The 22,112-nt window shown below is 51.8% G+C and overlaps 1 protein-coding gene and 1 long non-coding RNA gene across 2 annotated transcripts in view; one reads left to right on the forward strand and one right to left on the reverse strand.

Moving 5' to 3' along the window:
* Positions 1-20,221, forward strand: part of LOC106970815 (basic proline-rich protein-like) — a 29,107-nt gene extending 8,886 nt beyond the window's left edge. The window contains exons 4-5 of the mRNA XM_053220309.1: positions 19,270-19,379; positions 19,910-20,221. Of these exons, the coding sequence (XP_053076284.1) occupies positions 19,270-19,379; positions 19,910-19,957 (158 nt within the window). The 3' untranslated portion in view covers positions 19,958-20,221. The remainder of the gene's footprint in view (positions 1-19,269; positions 19,380-19,909) is intronic.
* LOC128314958 (uncharacterized) lies at positions 4,949-14,616 on the reverse strand. Its single transcript, XR_008297308.1, has 4 exons — positions 14,083-14,616; positions 12,508-12,601; positions 8,106-9,024; positions 4,949-7,685 (listed from the first exon to the last, which is right to left on the reverse strand). It is a non-coding gene; the product is annotated as an uncharacterized LOC128314958 (long non-coding RNA).
* Positions 20,222-22,112: the final 1,891 nt, after the last annotated feature.

Below are 22,112 nucleotides of genomic sequence, written 5' to 3' on the forward strand. Positions count from 1 at the left end.
GACACAACGACGCCTGTTGTCTGCATGTGGCCCATGGCTGCTTTCTGGCCATAACAGAAGCAGATTTGCTCAGGCAGGGCCTGCGTCACGGCTGTGCAAACTGTATAATCTCCTAGGGCTCTGCACTTCTGTCCCCGTGTTAAAATTCTTTTTTTTTCAGTAATGCTTATTTTTTGAGAGCGAGAGAGCATGAGCGGGGGAGGGCCAGAGGTAGTGAGGGAGACAGAGAATCCAAAGCAGGCTCCAGGCTCCAAGCTGTCAGCACAGAGCCCGACGCAGGGCTCAAACCCGTGAACCATGGGATCATGACCTGAGCCAAAATCATGAGTCGGACACTTAACCGACTGAGCCACCCAGGCACCCCACGGTTTTAAAATTCTTAATAACACATGAATGAGAGTCCCCTCCTTTTTATCTTGCACTGGGCCCTGAAAATTGTGTAGCCAGTCCTAGTAACGGAGGCCAGATGGCCCCCAAAGCCTACAGTATTTACTGTTGGGCCCTCTTCAGAACAAGTATGTGAATTCTCTTATGGTGGACAGAATAACAGCCCCCAAAGATGTCCATGTCCTAATCTCTTGGCACCTATGACTGTGTGACCTTACCTGGCAAAGGGGACTTTGCAGATGGTATTAAGGATCTAGAGAGGGGGAGATTATTGTGGATGATCTGCATGGGACATGTAATCACAAGGATCTTACAAGAGGAGGGGAGGAGGATCAGAGTCAGAGAAGATGTGATGACAGAAGCAGAGGTCAGAGTTCGGTGATCCTGTTGCTGGCTTTGAAGGTGGAGGAGGCGCCTTGAGGCACAGAGTGCAGGCAGCCCCTAGAGGCTAGAAGAGGCCAGAAACAGATTTCCTCCTAGCCCTTCCAGAAGGGCCACAGCCCTGCTGACACCCTGATTGTAGTCTGGCAAGACTGATGTCAGACTTCTGACCTCTAGGACCGTAGGAGAATAAATGTGTGTTGTTTCAAGCCACCAAGATCGCAGTCATTCGTGACAGCAGCCTCAAGGAACCAGTACACCTGCCATAGGCAGTGAGCATGTAAAAGAACTTGTCTTGTAGCCAAAGAGAAATGTATGTATGTACGTACGTTTATTTTGAGAGAGAGGGAGAGAGAGAGGGAGAGAGAGGGGGGGGGGGGAGGGAGAGAATCCTAAGCGGGCTCTGTGCTGTCCGCATCAGAAGCTGTGACATCTGAACCATTTACAGGGTTCCCAAAGTGGGTGGGGGCTATTTTGGTGCCATAAGAAATGGGTGTCGCTGTCCAGTGAGCCGTTCACTGGTCAGCTCCCAGAGCCGAGGCACCAAAGCAGATATTTGTTTTGAGAACAGAGGCCGGGCAGGCCTGGACAAGCCCAGAGAACCTTCGGGCACTCAGGCACTTCACAGCCCCAACTCCGGTCTGATTCCATCTCGAGTACTGAGTAGGTCAGTTGTGTAAAGAAATAAGAAGCTATATTTCTTCTCAGGCAGCAGCATTTATTTTCAGGTGAGCAGCGGTTTGGAGCTCAGGTCCCTGATCATTTCAGAATTGGAAAACCAGGTAGCCAAGGCTCCTTCTGGGTGTCGGTCCCCTGTGGTTCCCACTTGCGCACATTTCTGACCTGGAAGGCCCGTCCCTGGAGCAGGCATAGAGATGCGGGGCTGTCTTTCAGGAACCACTGTGCTAGTAACTTCCCTGCGCCTCTGTTTGCTTCTTAGTGAAAGGCAGGTGGCAGCACCTGCTCAGGGACACAGGGGGAGCAGGCACTGGGCAGAGCACGTGGCGCCGTTAACGCCCCAAAGAGCAGCACGGCCCTGCTTCTCGTCTGAAAACCGCGGCTCCTCGACCGCCACCACCTGAGATAACGTGGGTCACTGACCTGGGCGAGCTTGGCAAGTTTTGTTTTCCAGAACGATCTCTCTGCATCTGACTGACCTGTAAGCATTCCACTGCAAGAACGGCACTGGACGCTTTATCTCTCATCAGGTCAAAGGCTAGGAAAGGCCCTGTAGCTCTGGCTCCCGGGGTCACAGAGTGGCCTGGCCTCCCCTCTTGTCCTGGCGTATCGCCCATAGCGATCGCTTTCACTTCCAGGTGTATGCACTCGGTCACCCGCGTTTCTACAGTGACCTGAGTAGCCACTCTCACTTTTGTTTTTCATTTTTAAGATTTCTGATTTTTCCTTTCTGTGCCAAACGAGGTCTCTCGCTTTGCCTGTAGATGTTTCACGTGTATTTGTTGGGTTTTCTGCAGTGATTTTTGTGAATGTTTCTTTTCTTTTCTTTTTTTAAATATTTGTTTATTTTTGAGAGAGAGAATGTGAGTGGGTTAAGGGCAGAGAGAGAGAGGGAGACACAGAATCCGAAGCAGGCTCCAGGCTCCGAGCTGTCAGCACAGAGCCCGACGCGGGGCTCGAACTCGTGAGCTGTGAGATCATGACCTGAGCCGAAGCCAAACGCTTAACCGACCGAGCCACCCAGGCACCCCTCTTTTATTTTTTTAATATTTCTTAACGTTTATTTATTTAAAAAATTTTTTAATGTTTATTTTTGGAGAGAGAGCACTAGCAGGGGAGGGGCAGAGAGAGAGCAAGACACAGAATCTGAAGCAGGCTTCAGGCTCTGAGCTGTCATCACAGCCTGACACAGGGCTCAAACCCACGAACCATGAGATATGTGAATATATGTGTGTGTGTGTATATATATACATATACATATATATATATTTTATTACTTATTTATTTTGAAAGAGAGGGAAGGAGGGGCAGCGAGAGAGGGAGAAAGAACCCCAAACAGGCTCCGTGCCGTCAGCACAGAGCCCAGTGCAAGGCTCGATCCCATGAACCATAGGGTCGAGATCTGAGCCAAATTCAAGTCAGACGCTTAACCAACTGAGCCACCCAGGCGCCCCTACGAACATGGTTTCCACACTCTTGGGTGTACAGCCAGCAGTGGAATGGCTGGGTCACATGGTAACGCTATGTTTAACTTTTTAAGAAACCACCAGGCTGGCTTCCCTGATCTTGTCTTTATAAATGAGCTGGAGACTTTGTGCTCGCGAGTCACTGGCAGGGAGGTAGCCTCTGCGATGCTTCTCCAGCCTTGTTCTTCCTCCAGCCCACAGGGAGCAGGCCAGGGACTCACGTACTCGCCACAGTCCACGTGCACGGTGCCTCCCACCTGCCCCTGACGAGCTGGGGCAGGAGCACCAAAGGATGGATGTTTCTGTTACCAGGTTCTGCACCCCCCCCCCCTTCAACACCCACACTCCCTGTATCATAAAAAATCTTCAAACCTCCCAGCTCCCCAGACAAAATACCCAAAGCACACCCAGCAGCCTTTCTTGGAGTGCTCCGGGCACCCTGAACTCTGTGTCAAGAGCCAGTTGTGTGATAGGAACAAGCCAGGGGTTATCAGTCTATTAAAAGCTCACCCAAATCGATAAGAACCAAAGGAGCAAAGATCAAAAACAGTTCGCAGGAGGGGAGAGTCAACAAACCTCAGAGCAGCTCTCCCACCGAGTTGTCGAGGCCCAAGGACGAGGGCTAGTCCAGGTGAAGACCATGCCAGAACCCCCCACGTTGGCTCTCTTCGGGGGCGGCAGCCCCATTCAATTGGGAAGACACCCATTTTAAGATACCTGCCCAGCACAGAAGAGGGTTCATATTCTGCTCCTGTGGTCGTACCACTCACAGTGATCCTGAGTCCCCCGTGGAAGGGCTGTCTGCAGGAGGATGTTACTTTTTCTCCTATAAATTAAAAAAAATTTTTTTATTTTTGAGAGAGAGAGAGAGAAAGCTAGAGGAGGAGGGGCGGAGACAGAGAATCCCACGCAGGCTCTGCACTGACAGCACAGGGCCCGACATGGGGTGTGAACTCGGGAACCGCGAGATTGTGACCTGTGCGGAAGTCAAGAGTCGGATGCTTAACCGGCTGGGCCACCCTGGCGCCCCCCGGAGGACACGTCTCGTGGACTTCAGTGACTCACCTTTGGCTTGGCATCAACCTGAATGCCCAGAGGTGAGGCTGGCTCGGTGAATTGCACGTCCGCTAGAAAAGACAGGAGGCCTGCAACCGTATGGAATAAGAGGGGCTCCCCGCCTCCAGGCGGACCACTGTGTGGATGCAGTTCAGTCTTCACAGTCAGCCTCTGAGCTGGGTCCTCTTAGCCCCATTTTACAGAAGGATCAAGTGGGCGCAGGATCACACGTTCCCAGAGATAGGCAGAGAGGGGCCACTGGCTGGGACCGTGGTGCTAAATAAAGAGCTCATGATGTACGGGAACAAGGTGGGGCACAGAATTGCACCTGCACCGCACATGACCCTCCACCCCAGGCTGGAAAAATGAGGGGGAGAGTAGGGTACGGGCCCAAGGGGATGGACAGTACGAAAGACCAAGTGGGATGCAGATGAGAGGTGGGTGGGGTCTAGGAGAGAGGAGCGTCCGGAGGAGAAAGTTTGCATGGACCACTGTGGAGAAGGAGAGCTCAGCTGGGTGGGGGGTCATCGGCTCATGGTGGCATCTTGGGGGGGTTCTTTCCACTCCCCCATTCAACTGGGGCCCAGTGGCTTAAGATGGTTGAGTTTAGAGGGAAGGACCCTCCTCAGTGCAGTTAAAGCACCAGGTCCACACAGGAGAATGGAGAAGCCATGGCCATGGAGGAAGGGTCTGTCTTGATCTTTGTTCCTTCCCCACATCTGTAGGCACCCGATATGCCGCTGTCTCAGGTACGTCCTGGACCCTGGACGTAGTGTTTGCTCTGGCGGCCATAACCAGGCAGCCCAGTCTGGGTGGTTTATGAACAACAAATTTGTTTCCTCGCGTTAAAAGCATCAAATAAGTGTTTTTGGTTGTATTTTTAAAGATTTCATTTTTGAGTCCTTTGTACACCATCCTGGGGCTCAAACCCACAACCCCAAGATCAAGAGTCACACGTTCCACCGACTGAGCCGGCCAGGCGCCCCTAAATAAACGGTTGATGCTATTATATGTATCTGATGGTATGTTTTAAATACAGTCTTCTTCTCGTCTAAAAAAATATTTCCTCCTCGTTCGTTCTGGAGGCCAGAAGCCCAAGATCCAGGTGTGGGCAGGGCTGGTTTGTTCTGAGGCGTCCCTCCTTGGCCTGCAGATGGCCGCCTTCCCCCCCACCCCCCCATGTCCTCACACGGTCTTCAGTGCGCATCTGTGTCCTAATTTCCCCTTTTTGTAAGGACACCAGTCATACTGGATCAGGGCCCACCCTGATGGCCTCATTTTAACTTGATCACCTCCTTTAGAGGCCCTCTCTCCAAACACAGTCACATTCTGAGGTCCTGCAGGGTGGGGCTGTGACACATGAGCTCCGGACGTGAGGACACCATTCAGTCCACAACACTAGGGAAGTGTGTGATTTGTGCCACAGCCCCCCGGGTTCCCGCAGGGGTTGGCCCAGGAGCTCAGGCGGCCCCTCGTCATCCGTGGGCACCGCCCAGCCTTCCACGCTTCAGGAAGCAGGATTCTGGGGCTTGGACACCCCATTCTCTGTGGATGGGGCTGACCTGGGGCCCCGGTGGGGGGATGGGGAGCCATACATCAGGGACTCCAGCCCAGAGAGCAGCCACATGGAAGTCCACAGAGGCCGGCCAGATTAGCTATGGGCAGCAAGGAGTAAAAGTGGGGTCCGGCCATCTTCCCAGAGCAACCCTCCTATCCCCAGGAGCAAGGGTCTTCTCGGTCTCACACCGAGGGGAGCCCCCACGGACACATGCTGTCCTTCCTCCCCCTCTCTGTACTGCTGCATGGGGGCTTGCTCGGCCCAGACCTCCGCCTCCCTCCTCCCTGGCCAATATGCCCCGTCCCTTCCCCTAGAAGGGCAGTAAGTCTGTCCCCCTACCCCCACCACCATGCCACGAAGAAAGCAGCGGTGAGACCCCCGGCACGGGGTCTACCTCAGGTAAGCAGTCACCAGCATGAGCCCTGCTCTTCCTGGTCACTGTGGCCCCTTGAGGGACCGGCTGAGTCTTGTCACCCCCGCTGCCCAGCACAGGGCCCGGCACCTGGCAGGTGTCAAAGGTTTGCTGGCCGAATGGACAAGAAGCAGGCCCTAACCCTAGCCTGGGCTGATAGTGTTCTGGCAGGGCCTGCCTCTAGCCCCGCCCCCACCAGCAAATCAGGCCCCCGAAGCTGGGGGCCCTTGCACCCCTGCCCCGGCCCAGTGACCACACATCTGACTCCAGGGGTGTTGCTGACTGTGTTACAGGGCAGCAGCAACAAGGAGCTGGAGGGGGACAGCTCACCCCCAACTCCCTCCTTTTGTCCTGGGTCTGTCACCTGCTGCCCTGTGCTGCGTGAGTGAAGTAGCTTAGTCCCCACCCAGTGACCAGTGTCCTTAGCACACCATCTGCCTCACTTTCCCAGCATGGGGACCCAGAGGCCAGGGCAGTCAGCCTGGGGAGGGGTGGGGTGGGGAAGGGTGGGGTGGGGTGGGTGGAAAGCACTGCTCCTGTTCCATCCTCTTCTTCCTGGGCCTTCAAATTCCCCAGCTAGGAGTGTCCAACCCACTCAAATGTACCCAGTGCAGGCCAAGGGTCAGGAGAAACTGAAAACTGCTTTTCTCAAGAAAGGCGGGACTGGTGTCAGAGGCCAAAGGTCATGGAGCAGAAACCCTCCAAGGGGGTGGTGGAGCCCCTCGGGGTTTGGAGACACGGCCAGGAGACAGGTGCTAGTAGCTATGCTGTAGGGGCACTGGCCATTGGGCCAGAGGATTCTTTGTGGAGAGGGGGCGTCCCTCCTCTCCTGCTGTGACAACCACCTCTCTCTCCAGACGTTGCCAGGTGTCCCTTGGGGGCAGAATTGCCCCGGGTGAGAATCCCTCACTTTGCAGAACTGAGCCTGGAAAGGGGTCTCCCTTGCCTGGCTTCTCGGGCTGATGTCAAAGGCCTTCAGATCACATCTGGGTGACCCACCATTTTCCAGAACTGGGTCCACATATCCCTTCCCTGAAGAAGTGTTTCGTGGACACCTGTCTCAGAAGTGTGACCCCCATGGGTGCTGCGGCAGGCAGAATAATGCTCCCCCCCACAAGATGTCCATTGTCCTGATCCCCAGAACCTGAGAATATGTCACCTTACATAGCAAAAGGGACTCTGCAGATGTGGTTAAGGCTCTGGAGATGAGATGATCCTGGATTATCCAGGTGGCCCCATGTCATCACAAGGGTCCTGAGGACAGGGAGGCCAGAGGGTCAGAGGAGAGTGGCGACAGAAGCAGGCTGCAGAGGCAGAGACCGGAAGGTGCTTCATGGCTGGCTTTGCAGGAGGAGGAAGGCCATGAGTCGGGGCGTGCAGGCCACTCTAGAAGGCAGAGGAGGTGAGGACACAGATTGGCCACAAAGCCTCCGGGACGATCTTGGCCCTGCCAACACCTTGATTTTAGGACTTGTGCCCTCTAGGACTGCAGGCTCATAAATCTGCGTTGCTTTAAGCCACCGTGGCTGAGGTCATTTGTTGTAGCCGCGACAGGGAACCTGGATAGGTGTGCACTCTGGAGCCGGAGCCAGGAGGGCCACTGGGCGGTCGGGCTGGCACCTGCCTCTCTTGGGGTACGAGCTGTGTTGTATCCGGAGGCTGCTGTCTCTCCCACTAGATGCCAAAGACTCGCGTGAAGGTTGGGGGTCAGGGCTTGGGTGCATCAGGCTTTCTCAGGCTGAGAACACTGAGATGATGGCAGACAAAATGACCATGTTTTTCTCCCACCCCACACCCCCAAAAGTTACACCTAAAAAGACCAAAAAGCCCCAGTCTTTGCTTCACGTTGCAGACTTTGAAAGGCTTCCCATGTTCTTCCAGGTGTCCCAGGCCCAGTTCTTTTCTCCCCCATCCCCAGGAGGAGACATCTTTGACTTTTATAGCCAATGTCAAAGGGCAAGTGAATTTTGCATCCAGGGATTCACAAGTGGATACGTGGCCCATGAGGCACCAACAGCCCTTTCATCAGCAGCTAAAATACCAAAGGGGGGTTGTTGTGTGGCCTCAGCCTGAGCCCAGAGAAAGGGATCAGGGACAGAACCTTGAGAAAATGCTCTTGTCTCAGAGATGACGGAGAGGAGGGGAGAAGGACGCAAAGCAGGTGTACCTGTGCAGCAAAAGCAGGCAGGAGCCACAGCGGAGCCACCAGGGGCCTGTGAGCCAGGAGTCCAGAAGTGGGAGGTGATGGGGACAGTGAGGCGGGAAGGGTCAGCGATGCCGCGCTTCTTTGGGTCGAGGAGACCAGAGACACATCACTGGTGTTCATCCGCTGCCGAAGGGGGCGGCTGCAGAGACAGGCGAGAGGGGAGAGTGGGCAGTGAGAGCAGAGGGGTGAGGAGTGTGTCAATTCCAGTTTTTCTTTTCTATATTCTGATGCTTTGACATCTTGGGGCCTCGCTGCTCCGGGAGGGACCGCCCTGCCCAGGCCGGGCTAGTTCCTAGAGATAACACAGCCCTCGCCTGCCACAGCACCTATGTGTGCAAAGCAGCCAATCAGAGCCCCTGCCTAGCAGGTGGCCTCGTGCCAAGAGGCAGGGTCCACTTGCCCTGATCTCCCCGGGGCCAGGTCCGCGACAACTAGGCTTGCCCCTCCACCCCAGAGCCCACCGAGATGATTCAAAGTAGCCAATCCCAAATCTGTCCACCTTGCCTTTTCGTCCTGTAGAAACCACAGTAAAGGCTCCTGCCCACGTCTCTGCCTCCTGCCAGCCCCTGGTGCTTCCCCGTGGGGCCCCGTATGGTGTGCTGTGTGCCCTCCTCGTGGGATCTGTAACTATTTAAAAAAAGTTTACTTATTTTGAAAGAGAGCGTGCACACGAGCAGGGGAGGGGCAGAGAAAGAGGGAGAGAGAGAATCCCAAGCAGGCTCCACGCTGTCAGCGCAGAGCCTGATGAGGGGCTCAGACCCACCAAACTGTGAGATCATGACCTGAGCCGAAATCAGGAGACGGGCGCTTAACCGACCGAGTCACCCACCAACTGTCTTTCCGATGGCAACTGTCTCTTGATCTGTTGGCCTCACCATACCTGAATAATAATAAAACCGACATTTAAAACACTGAGGGACAGATCTGTCACTGGAGATGGGCAGAGAGGAGAAAATGGGGTACAAAGGAGGCAGGGGGAGTGGGTGCTCGGGTCTCTTTGTCTCGGTGACACTGGAGGAGGGGCACTGATCACTCAGCTCGAAGCCCACAAGAGCTCGCGCGTACAGGAGGTGACCCAACGGGTCCCATCATCCAGACTCGGCACTCGCAGGACTCCCCGTCGGCTTTGGACCCGTCAGCACACCTTAGCCCTCTGCGGGCCCCACCCCTGGAGCCCCTGGAGGACCAGGCCTTGCCTCCGTGCTGGCCGGCACTGGCTGGCACAAGCAGGCAGCCTCGGAAGAAGCTGCCACTCACCTCCGGACACAGCCCCGCCCCGCGGCACCCAAACACACGCCTGGTGACCGGCCTCTGTAGGCAGCCGTGGGAGAGACGCGGAGCAGCTTCGGCGGAGCACCAGGCCGTCCAGCCGCCCAGCCACCCAGCCGCCCAGTCCTGACTCCCTGCTGCGGTCAACTCGGGTGCAGCCTGGGGCCCCGCAGGGCTTTCGGGCTCCTCGGCTGACCCGTCCCTTCTTTTTTAACCGAGGGACCGCATAGCCCAGTGGCCGGGGGGTGCTGGCGTGCTGCAGTCAGCCCTGACTCCTTGGGCACGTGACCGACTCCGCTGTCACATCGGTGGATATAAAGTTCCTCAGGACGGGACCCGGCATGTAGCCAGCCGACCACCTTGCACTCTGGAACAGTGCCTGGCACGTGACAGGCACTCACGAAGCAGGTGTGGTCCTCAGGCCGTCCCAGTCCAAGAGTCCTGACCCCTGCTGGCAGTGCCCTTGACCACGCCAAGGCCCCTGCCATGCAGATCCAGGGCTGCGCGGCCACCAGCCCTCCTAAGCCACCTGCCGTGACTACTACAGTGTCCCCCTACTCCAGGCCCCCCTGCGGGACCCAGAGGCTAGGCCTGCCAGCGGATCCACCCGGAGCCCCGTGCCTCCCGCATCCGCCCATCCATAGCGTTGGCTCTGAGGAACGGTGACCCGATCGATCTTCCTCGCCAACCTCACGGTGGGGGGGGGGGGGAGGGTGCTGAGGAGCTGGTGGAGCTTCAGGACCCACGGGGTGGCCGAGCCTTCCTCAGGGTGCCGGGAAGCCGGACTGCGGTGGCCGGGAGAGCAGGCTGGACACGGAGGCGCGTGGGGTACGCTCGCAGGAACGCGTGACCCGCTCACAACCAGAGCTGCGCAGAGCGGCCCCCGCGCAAATGGCCGAGTCACTCACGTAACTGCGCCGAGAGAGTGAAATCCGCCAAAGAATTGGTGGCCACGTACCTAAGCAGCTTGCGCCAGCTGGGGCCCCAGAGCCCCTGGGTGTCTTTTTGATGAGGACGCCCCGGGACAGTGACGCTAGCCGAGCCTCCGGTGGGCCTCCCCACGGCCGCGCGAGTGGCTTCCGTGCCAGGCGGCGTGTGCCCGCTGTGCTTGCCCTTCCCTTTTCTCTCTGCTGCAGGGGGACGTCCACGTCACTTCTTTTACCCTTACCGTTCCTTCAAAGAAAGTCATTGGCTACCCCTTCCCCCGAAGCGAAAGGAAACAGAAACCCCTTGTTCCCGAGGAACCGCATGTGCCTGGTGTGCCCTGTCTGGGGGTTCCTTGAGGCGATGACAAGGCACTGGCCTTTGTCTTGCCCAGTTGCAACTCTCTCAAAGCAGGAAGGGACTGTGCAGAAGAGCAAGGTGCTCCCACGGCGGGGGGGGGGGGGGGGGGTGGCAAGATTACAGCTGGGACAAACAATAGATGTGCTGAAAGCCTGAGAGGAGGAGCTAAGGAAGGAGTTACTGGGGAGGGGGGAGTTACTTGGGAAGAGTTACTTGGGGGGGAATTACTTGGGGGCAGAGTTACTTGAGGGGAAGTTACCTAGGGAGGAGTTACTGGGGGGGGGGAGTTACTTGGGGGAGTTATTTGGGGGGGAATTACTTGGGGGGAGAGTTACTTGGGAAGTTACCTGGGGAGGAGTTACTGGGTTGGGGAGTTACTTGGGAAGAGTTACTTGGGGGAGAGTTACTTGGAGGGGTTACTTGGGAGGAGTTACTGGGGGGGTAGTTACTTGGGGGAGAGTTACTTGGGGGAGTTACTTGGGGGGGGAATTACTTGGGGGGAGAGTTACTTGAGGGGAAGTTACCTGGGGAGGAGTTACTGGGTTGAGGAGTTACTTGGGAAGAGTTACTTGGGGGGGAATTACTTGGGGGCAGAGTTACTTGAGGGGAAGTTACCTAGGGAGGGGTTACTGGGGGGGGAGTTACTTGGGGGAGTTATTTGGGGGGGAATTACTTGGGGGGAGAGTTACTTGGGAAGTTACCTGGGGAGGAGTTACTGGGTTGGGGAGTTACTTGGGAAGAGTTACTTGGGGGAGAGTTACTTGGAGGGGTTACTTGGGAGGAGTTACTGGGGGGGTAGTTACTTGGGGGAGAGTTACTTGGGGGAGTTACTTGGGGGGGGGAATTACTTGGGGGGAGAGTTACTTGAGGGGAAGTTACCTGGGGAGGAGTTACTGGGTTGAGGAGTTACTTGGGAAGAGTTACTTGGGGGAGAGTTACTTGGAGGGGCTACTTGGGAGGAGTTACTGGGGGGAGTTACTTGGGGGGGGTTACTTGGGAAGAGTTACTGGGGGGTAGTTACTTGGGGGAGAGTTACTTGGGGGGAGGAGTTACTTGGGGGAGTTACTTGGGGGGAGGAGTTACTTGGGGGGAGGCGTTACTTGGAGTTACTTCCGGGAATTACTTGAGGGGAGAGTTACTTGGGGGGAGGAGTTACTTGGGGGGAGTTACTTGGGGGGAAATTACCTGGGGGGAGGAGTTACTTGGAGTTACTTCAGGGGAAATTACTTGAGGGGAGAGTTACTTGGGGGGAGGAGTTACTTGGGGGGAAGATTACTTGGGGGAGTTGCTTGGGAGGAGTTACTTGGGAGAAATAATGGTTTTGAAAAGCCTCCCATGCCCAGGTCCGGATGCATGCTCAGAAAAGACTGTAGAAACCCCTAGGTGTTCCCCCCATTCAGGCTCACCACAAGCAGGAAGTAAAGACCAAGGCAGATTGGTAAACAACCTGGCTTGGTGTTGCAGGAGTGCCCCAACCCGGACTAGTCTGCAAAGAACAGGAAAGTACGTTGTCTCCTTTCCTCTCTTCTCTCCTCTTTCCTTTCTCCCATTCTCCCCTCTTCCTCTTTCTCGCCTCTTCCACCTTCCTCCTTCTCTTCCCTCCTCGTCCTTCTTGTCTTCTTCTTTCAGGCATTGAAGAAAGTTCTGTCCAACAATTAGCTGATTAGAAGCCAAAGGAACTGACGCTTCAGAGACCACACACAACAAGAAATATAGTCTTTAAAAAATGTTTTAGAAAAGTCATGGGCATCCCAGAGGCAGGAGAGAAAAAGAGAAAGACCATTCAGAGACACCATGGCTGAAAACTTACCAACTTTGATAACAGTCATCCATCTGTGCAAGCAGCTCAGCAAACTCCTAGCAGGATAACTGGAAGAGATCCACACCAGGACATTATAATTGAACTGTTGAAAAATAAAGACAAAGAGAACCTGTCAAGTAGCGAGAGAGAAGTGACTCATTACATACAAGGGGTCTCCAATCAGTAACAGCTGATTTTTCACCGGATATTGTGAAAACAGTGAATGACAGTTAAAGTACTGAACGAGGGGCACCTGGGTGGCTTAGTCAGTTAAGCATCCAACTCATGATTTCGGCTCAGGTCATGATCTCATGGTTCATGAGTTCAAGCCGTGCATCAGGCTCTGTGCTGATGGCATGGAGCCTGCTTGGAATTCTCTCTCCCTTTCTCTCTGCCTCTCTCTCTCTCTCTCAAAATAAATAAACGTTAAAAAATTTGTTTCTAGAAAATAAAGTGCTGAATGAAAAAAAAAAAACCCTGTCAACCAAGAATTCTGTCTCTAGTAAAACTATCCATCAAAAAATGAAAGAGAGGGGTGCCTGGGTGGCTCGGTTGGGGCAGCTGACTTTGGCTCAGGTCATGATCTCAAAGTTCGTGAGTTTGAGCCCCACGTCAGGCGCTGTGCTGACAGCTCAGAGCCTGGAGCCTGCTTCAGGTTCTGTGTCCTCCCATCTTTCTACCCCTCCCCTGCTCACGCTCTGTGTCTCTCTGTCTCTCAATAATACATGAACGTTAAAAAAAATTAAATAAAAAAATGAAAGAGAAATAGAGATATGCCCAGATAAACAGAAGTTAAGAGACTTGGTGGCTGGCCTACCTACCCTACAAAAAAAAAAAAAAAAAAAGGGACTGAAAGAGTCCTTCAGGCTGAAATGAACACTGCTAGCAACTCGAAGCCACATGGGAAATAGCGCCGGAAAGACAACTACATAAGTAAATATAAAAGCCGGTGTTCTTGTACTTTTAGTTTGCAACTCTTTTTCCCTCCTGTGTGATTTCAGAAACAAGAGCCTAAAGCAAGAATTGCAAAGGTATGATAATGGGAATGGAATATATCAGGATGTAATTGTGACAGTAACACTATAAAGGGGAAGAGAAGCAGCTGTACAGGAGCAGAGTTTTGTATCCTCTTGAAGCCAAGCTGTTTATTAATTCAAACTGGAGTGTCACAAGTTGAAGATATTAATTGTAATCTTAGGTAAATAGTAAGAAAATAACTGGATATAGACAGAACAGGAAATGCGGGAGTCAAAATGGTACACTGTAAAAAAAATCAATGAAATGCAAAAGAAAGTAGTAATGAAAAAATTAAGGAAAAAAATAGGTGTAAGACATACCTTTGTTTTTTTAAGAGCTTATTTATTTATGTATTTTGAGAGAGACTGAGACCGCATGAGGGGGGAGGGGCAGAGAGGGAGACAGAATCCCAAGCAGACTCCCTGCTTCCAGAGCAGAGCCCGGCGTGGGGCTCGGACTCACAAACCATGAGATCACGACCTGAGCCGAAATCAAGAGTCAGATGCTTAACCATCGGACCCACCCAGGGGCCCCTATTTTATTATTTCTTTTAAAGGTATGTCTTACACTGGGGCACCTGGGTGGCTCCGTCGGTTAAGCACCTGACTCTTGATTTCGGCTCAGGTCACGATCTCATGGTTTATCAGCTCAAGCCCCACGTCCAGCTCAGTGCTGACTGTGCAGAGCCTCCCTAGGATCCTCTCTCTCCCCATCTCTTTCTGCCCCTCCCCTGCTTGCACGTGAACTCTCTCTGAAACAAATAAGGTTAAAAAAAGAAAGCAAATAACAAAATAGCAGGAGTAAGTTCTTTCTTATCAGTAATTACCTCAAAGATAAGTAGATTAAACCCTCCAAAGAAAAGGCAGACAGAGGAGAAAAGAGATTTCCCAGCTATATACTTTCTACGAGAGCATCAGACACAAAGATCCAAAGACAAAAATAGGTGGAAATGAAAGAGTGGGGAAAAGAAATTCCATGTAAATCGTAATTAAAAGAGAGCTGGCATATTTATAGTACTATCAGACAAAATAGACTTTATGTCAAAAATTGTTATGAGAAACAAAGAAGAACGTTACTTGCTGATAAAAGGGTCAGTTTATTAAGAAGATACAATAATTATAAACACATACATACCAGGGCACCTGGCTGGCTCAGTGGGTAGAGCATGCGACTCTTGGTCTCAGGGTTGTGGGTTCAAGCCCCATGATGGGTGACGAGAGTACTTAAAATTTTTTTTTAAAAATGTTTAAAAATAAAAATAAATAAACATATATGTACCAAACTATAGAGCCCCAGAAAACATGAATCAAACATGGGCAGCATGAAGGGAGAAATAGACCCTTTTACGATAATAGCTGGTGACTTCAGTACTCCATTTTCAATATTGGTTGTAAGCAGACCTAACAGATGTATTTGGAACATTCCAGCAAACAACCGCAGAACACACATTATTTTCAAATGCATGCAATACATTCTCCAATATAGGCCTTATGTCAGGCCACAAAACAAGTCTCAATGAATCTTAAAAGATTGAAATCAGGGGCACCTGGGTGGCTCAGTCGGTTAAGTGTCTGACTTTGACTCAGGTCATGATCTCACAGTTTGTGAGTTCGAGCCCCGCGTCGGGCTCTGTGCTGAACAGCTCAGAGCCCGGAGCCTGCTTCGGATTCTGTGTCTCCCTCTCTCTCTGCCCCTCCCCGGCTCATGCTCTGTCTCTCTCTCAAAAATAAATAAAAACATTTAAAAAATGTTTTAAAGGTTGAAATCATGCAAATTGTCTTCTCTGACCACAGTGGAATGAAGCTAGAAATCAGTGACACAAGGAAACCTGGAAAATTCTCAGCTACGTGGAATTTAAACACTTTTTCTTTTTAATTCCTTTTAGCATACAGCGTTCTCTTAGTTTCAGGTATACGATATAGTGACCCAACAATTCTATACGTTATTCAGTGCTCATCAGGATAAATGTATTCATAATACCCTTCACCTGTTTCACCCACCCCTACCTCCCCTCTGGTAACCACCAGTTTGTTCTGTGTAGTTAAGAGTATATTTCTTGGTTTGTCTCTTTTTTTCTTTGTTCATTTATTTTGTTTCTTAAATGCCACATGTGAGTGAAGTCATATGGTATTTGTCTTTGACTTATTTTGCTTAGCATTATACTCTCTAGCTCCATCCATGTCATTGCAAATGAAAAGATTTCATTCTTCTTAATGGCTGAGTGATCGTCCATTGTATATACATAGGCCACTTCTTTTTTTAATGTATCTTTTAACATTTATGTTTGAGAGAAAGAAACAGAGTGCGAGCAGGGGAGGGGCAGAGAGAGAGAGAGAGAGAGAGAGAGAGAGACGCAGAATCTGAAGCAGGCTCCAGGCTCTGAGCAGTCAGCACAGAGCCCAAGGCGGGGCTTGAACCCGTGAACTGAGAGATCATGACCTGAGCCAAAGTCAAATGCTTAACCCACTGAGCCACCCAGGGGTCCCTACACCACTTCTTTATCCATTCATCCATCAGTGGACATTTGAGCTCTTTCCATAATTTGGCTATTGTAAACAGTGCTGCGATACACATTGGGTTGGTGTTTTCCTATTCTTTGGGTAAATACCCAGCAGTGGAATTACTGAATCATATGCTAACTCTATTTTTAATTTTTTGAGGAACCTCTGTACCGTTTTCCACAGCGGCCGCACCCGTTTGCATTCTCACCAACAGCGCACGAGGGTTCCCCTTTCCCCACATCCTCACCAACACCTGTTGTTTCTTGTGTTGTTGGTTTTAGCGATTCTGACACGTATGAGGTGATATGTCATCGTAGTTTTGATTTGCATTTCCGTCATGATCAGTGACGTTGAGCATCTTTTCGTGGATCTGTTGGCCATCTGGATGCCTTACACCACACACTGCTGAACACCAATGAGTCAAAGAAGAAATCACAAGGGAAATTAAAACATACTTGCAGATGAATGGGAATGAAAACACAACAAAACAGTGCTCGGGGGGCGCCTGGGTGGCTCAGTCGTTTCAGCGTCGGACTTCGGCTCAGGTCGTGATCTCGCGGTCCGTGAGTTTGAGCCCCGCGTCGGGCTCTGTGCTGACAGCTCAGAGCCTGGAACCTGCTTCGCATTCTGTGTCTCATTCTCTCTCTGCCCCTCCCCAACTTGTGCTCTGTCTCTCAAAAATAAATAAATGTAAAAAAAAAAAAATCAACAAAACAGTACTCAGGGAATATAAGTGCCTACATTAAAAAAGAAGACAGATCTTAAATCAATAACTTCACTTTATACCTTAACTAGACAAAGGAGAGTAAGCTTAAGCCCAAAGCTAGGAAATAATAAAGATTATAGTGGAGATAAGTGGAATAGAGAATATAAAACAACAGAGAAAATCAACAAAACCAACAGTTTTATGACAAAATTGACAAACTACCTAGGGTAAGGAAAAAAGAGGAAATAACGAAAATCGGAAATGAGGGACACCTGGGTGAGTCAGTTGGTTAAGCGTCCGACTCTTGATTGCGGCTCAGGGCATGACCTCACAGTTCGTGAGTTCGAGCCCTGCATCGGGCTCTACACTGGCAGTACAGAGCCTTCTTGGAATCCTCTCTCTCCCTGTCTGTCCTTCCCCTCATGCTCTCTCTCAAAATAAATAAACAGACATTTTAAAAAATTAAATAAAATCAGAAATGGAAGTGAGGACAAAACTCTGGATCTCACAGAAGTAAAAGTTTGTAAGACAATTCTATGCATAACCAAATGCCAACAAATTAGATAGCCTAAGTGCAACAAACAAAGTCATAGAAACAAACACCAAAACTGACTCAAGAAGAAATAGAAAATTTGACCAGTTCTATGTGCTACCCTAGGGACTCCCCCCAACGCAGTAGCTTTTCAAACTCTTTTCAGAGGCCCAAGGGTCGCCACCCATCTGGGGTAAATGGGGTGGGGTGGGTCACTATATTCTATACCTGAAACTAAGAGAACGCTGTATGCTAAAGCGAGTTTTTTTTTTTAAAGTGTTTAAATTCCACGTAGCACTCTATATAATAGCAATGAGCCATTGACAAGGAAATGGCAAGATTCCATTTACAATCGCATCAAAAAGAATAAAATACTTGAGAATAAGTTACAGTAAGGGAGTACAAGACTTATGGCTGAGAACTGCAAAATACGCTTAAAGAATTAAAACCTAGGTAATTGGAAAGACCTCTCCCCGTCCATGGAAGACGTAACACTGCCTACAGATTCAGTGCAATCCCTATCAGAACACCAATGAACACCTTTCAGAAATGGGAGAACAGACCCTAAATTTCGTATGGAATTGCAGGGGACGCTGAACAGCCAGTCAAAAGGGAGCCAAGGGCCATCCTGATGGGAGCGGGACCAGCCCCTTCCTCCTGCCCCCCAGGCAGGACTCCGTCAGAACCCACAGCTCCCTCTGGCTGCTGTCCTCCCTCCCAGCAGACCCAGCCTGGCGCTGCCCCTCACTCGGCCCCGAGTCCTGATGTCTCCACCTCACCCGATGGTGAGTCTGGGGGTTGCTGGGTCAAATGCTGTGCAGAACCCCTCACCCACCAAGAGAAAACAGATGAAAATAAGTAGAGCTGTGTGGTTCAGTCAGGGCTTTGGGGGGGGGGTTTTCTTTGTGGGGAGGTTTTTGATTGCTGATTCGATCTCCTTGCCAGTGATAGCCCTTTTCAGATTTTCTATTCTTGAGTCAGATTGGGTAGATTGTTTCTAGCAATTGGCTCATTTCATTTGTATCGTCTGATCAGTTGGTGTGTAATTGTTCATAATGTTCTCTTCTAATTCTTTTTAAAAACTTCTGTAAGGCTAGTAGTTGTGTCCCCCACTTTCTTTTTTTAATATCTATCTATCTATAATTTATTTATTTTTACCGAATCTTTACGTTCCACACGGGACTTGAACTGGCAACCCCAAGATCAAGAGTCACGTGCTCTACCAACCGAGCCAGCCAGGCCCCCCTCCCCCATTTTCATTTCTGATTTTAGTTATTTGTTTTTTTTCTCTTTTCCGGGTCCCTGTATTGTGTCATCTCAGCATTCATCAGATGCCACTGTAAAGTCATTGTTAGAAAAATAAAACTAAAACATCTCCATGGCAGTAGGGACTAAGTCTGTCTTGTCAGGTGTTGTAACTACTCAACTTGGCACCCAGTAGATCTTGGTAAACATTTCCTGTATTTCTTGCTGTTTAGAGCATGGAAAGGGTCTTCCTCCAGCCCTCATGGGAAGACAAGAGTTAATCTTTTTTTTTTTAAATTTTTTAAAATGTTTATTTATTTTTTAAAAAGAGGGAGACAGAGCGGCAGAGAGAGGGAGACACAATCCGAAGCAGGCTCCAGGCTCTGAGCTGTCAGCACAGAACCCGATGGCGGGGCTAGAACCCACGAACACGAGATCATGACCGGACCCGAGCTGAAGTCAGACGCTCAACCGAGCCACCCAGATGCCTCGACAAGGTGTTAGTCTTGAGGCTACTCTTTCCCGGACCCATGTCACCACACTGCGTCTTCCACATGACCTTGGCAAAGCTTAGATACACGGCTGACCGCTGTCCTCCCTGGCTAAATCCCTCAGCAGCTCCCCAGTGCCTTTTCGAGGAAGGTCACCCTTCTTGGCTCGGTACATGAGGCCACGAATAGACTGTCTCCTCCTGCCCCAGCCAGCCTACACTTGGCAGGTCCCTCTGGCATCCTGCTCTGTCTGACCTCTAACACCTGCTTGCCCTTCAGGTCTCCATTCTCTCTGGAGCCCTGGTGGGGTGCCCTGTGCATCCCCACAGCCTGTGTGTGGACGTTCCTCTAGAGTGCAGACCGTGCATCCTGTGAAAGTCCCCCCGGCGGTGAGCGTCACAAGGGCACGGTACATCTATTATCTGCCCTCTGTCTCCAGCTCTCTGCACATCACTTGGCATTTGCTTTAAAATGTAGGTTTTATGCCTATTCAGGGGTGGTGAGGCCACTAGACCAGGAGACGATTGTCATGAAAAAGATACTTTGCTACTCACAGATGTCAAGAGGAGGGGGTACGCCATCCACACAGGGCCACAGGGGGAAGCACCGTGTGGTGCTTGGCCAGGAGGCAGAGGGAGTGAGGGGAAAACGTGGGTGAGAGCCTGTAGTCTGGTGTCCGTGGGAGGGAATGGGTGAGGTGGCCCGTGCGGCTCAGGACTGGCTAGTTTGCATAATTTCCGCAGGCTCCGGGGTACAGGGCTTGTCTCTTAGTGGTCTGACACCTGGCTCTGGGGTGATCAGGGCCGGGGACAGTGGCCCTGAGTGTGAGAGCCCCATAAAGGAGAGGGTCTGGGTGCGGGCTCCGGACTGGCCGCTTCGCCTGCGGAAGGTGCACTCACGACTCATTTGCTCTCTCTAGGATCTGCCAGCCCCGGGAGGGGCACTCAGTCCTTCCGTGATCAGGTAGGCACCAGCTGTCAAGACGTCCTGATACACAAGACAAGCTTGGAGCACAGAGGACTTTCAGGGCAGTGAGGTACTCTGTATGAGGCCATAATGATGGGTACAGGTCATCAAGCATTTGCTCAAACCCATAAAATGTCCAACACCAGGCGTGGACCCGAACGTAAACTATGGACTTTGGATGACAATGCTGTCAGCACAGGCCCGTCGATGGTAACAAATGCAGCCTTTGGTGCGGGATGTTGATAACCAGGGAATATCCATTTGGGGCAAAGGGTATATGGGAGATCTCTGTACCTTCCCCCCAGTTTTGCTGGGAAAATTGAACTGCCCAGAAAAAAGAGTCTTAATAAACATAAGAAAGAATCAGGACAAAATTATGGCCTGACGGTTATCTGTGGCTAGAACCGCACTGCTCCCCAAGGTAGCCGCTAGCCACCACATGTGGCTATTTGGCATCTGAAACGTGCTACAAGTGTGCAATCAAGATCTACTATGCCAAAAAAAAAAAAGAAAAAAGAGGAAATGTCTCACAAATCATCCTTATTTGATTGCCTGTGGGAATGATAACATTTTTATAGAGATGGTTAAAGAAAATACAGTACTAAAGTTTAAAAAAAAAATTTTTTTTAACATTTATTTATTCTTGAGACAGAGAGAGACAGAGCATGAGCGGGAGAGGGGCAGAGAGAAAGGGAGACACAGAATCGGAAACAGGCCCCGGGCCCTGAGCTGTCGGCACAGAGCCCGATGCGGGGCTCGAACTCACAAACTGCGAGATCATGACCCGAGCCAAAGTCGGATGCTTAACCGACTGAGCCACCCAGGCGCCCCTAAAAAAGTTTTTTAATACAGCACCCTAACAGCTCATGTGGAATGAAGGGGTGAGACCTGAGCATGGAATCCGGCCCCGCTGATTTGGGCAGACCACTTAACCTCTCTGGGCCTCAGTTGGTTGTGTTTTTCCTGGAAAATGGGGATAACTATTGATCCTGTAGGGCTGTTGTCATCTCAGGCCACTCTCTTTGAAGAAGCCCAGCCCATCCCCAGTGTCATCCTTCCTAATCTCAAGGTAGTATCCTGCTTCACTATTTGCTGCTTATGTTTTCTGCTCTACCCTGAGACCATCTGCCTCCTTCACTATTTTTCCCTGGCACCCGGCCCAGGGCCTGGCATACAGTAGGTACTTACTAAGTGCTTGCTGAATGGGCATGATGACAGATGGCCCCCGACAGATGTTCAGTGAGGACCAGTGACATCACTGGCATCTTTCATGGCTGGGACACATCTGCTTACTCACTGCCATCACCCGGGGGCCCCAGCAAATGGCTGGTTTGTAAGGGACACCCAGAAAACCCGCGTGGGAGGGGTGAATGGAGTTCAGCCGCTTCGAAGAGGGACTCCCAAGAGGGCCCTGTGGGACCCTCCCCTCAGAGCCCACCGCCCTTCCTCCTCGCTGACACCCCTACCCCAGCCCAGCCTGGCAGGACCGGCAATAGGCCACCTTCCTAGCTGGGGCATTCCAGCTGGCATCCAGCTGGCACCTGTCCCCCACATGTCCGGTTAAGAGCCGGGGAAGCACCAGGACAGAGGCCGAGGCTCCATACAACCAGTGCCAATGGCCCAAGAATGTGTGGTGGGCCTGGCCCCTGCCCATATGGTCGCCGCGGCGACCCTAGGGAACACAGAGACCCCTGGTCAGCCCGGGGAGGCAAGCCCCTCCAAGCCAGCCTTCCAGGAGGCAGCAGGGCCAACCACGTCAGGAACACAGTGACAGGGGTCACAGAGACCATAGATGAAGTCCCCGAAAGGCATGTTGGAAAAACCCCTTTTCCTTCCTTCCTCCAGTCGCATGGTAACCACTGTGCGTCTGGGCCAGAGCAAGAGGCAGCTAGGCACAACGGGGGCCCAGGCCCCGCAGACAGGGGCCGGTACGTGCCTCGTACGTGCGTCAACACGAGGTGCGCGAGGGAGGGCCCCCAGCTGCTGCTTCCAGGGGCCGCCTGAGCGGGGGCCTGGAGGCACCAGACGGCCAGGAGAGCGGTGGGCAACACAGGGAGAGGAGGGACCTGATGTGCAACAGCAACTGCAGGAGGGCCCCCGCTTCAGTTGGTGGCACCTCCCCAGTGCCCCTGTGCCCTTCCGATGACTCTTAGAGC

This window comes from Acinonyx jubatus, chromosome A2, assembly GCF_027475565.1.
Source record: "Acinonyx jubatus isolate Ajub_Pintada_27869175 chromosome A2, VMU_Ajub_asm_v1.0, whole genome shotgun sequence".
NCBI lineage: Eukaryota > Metazoa > Chordata > Mammalia > Carnivora > Felidae > Acinonyx > Acinonyx jubatus.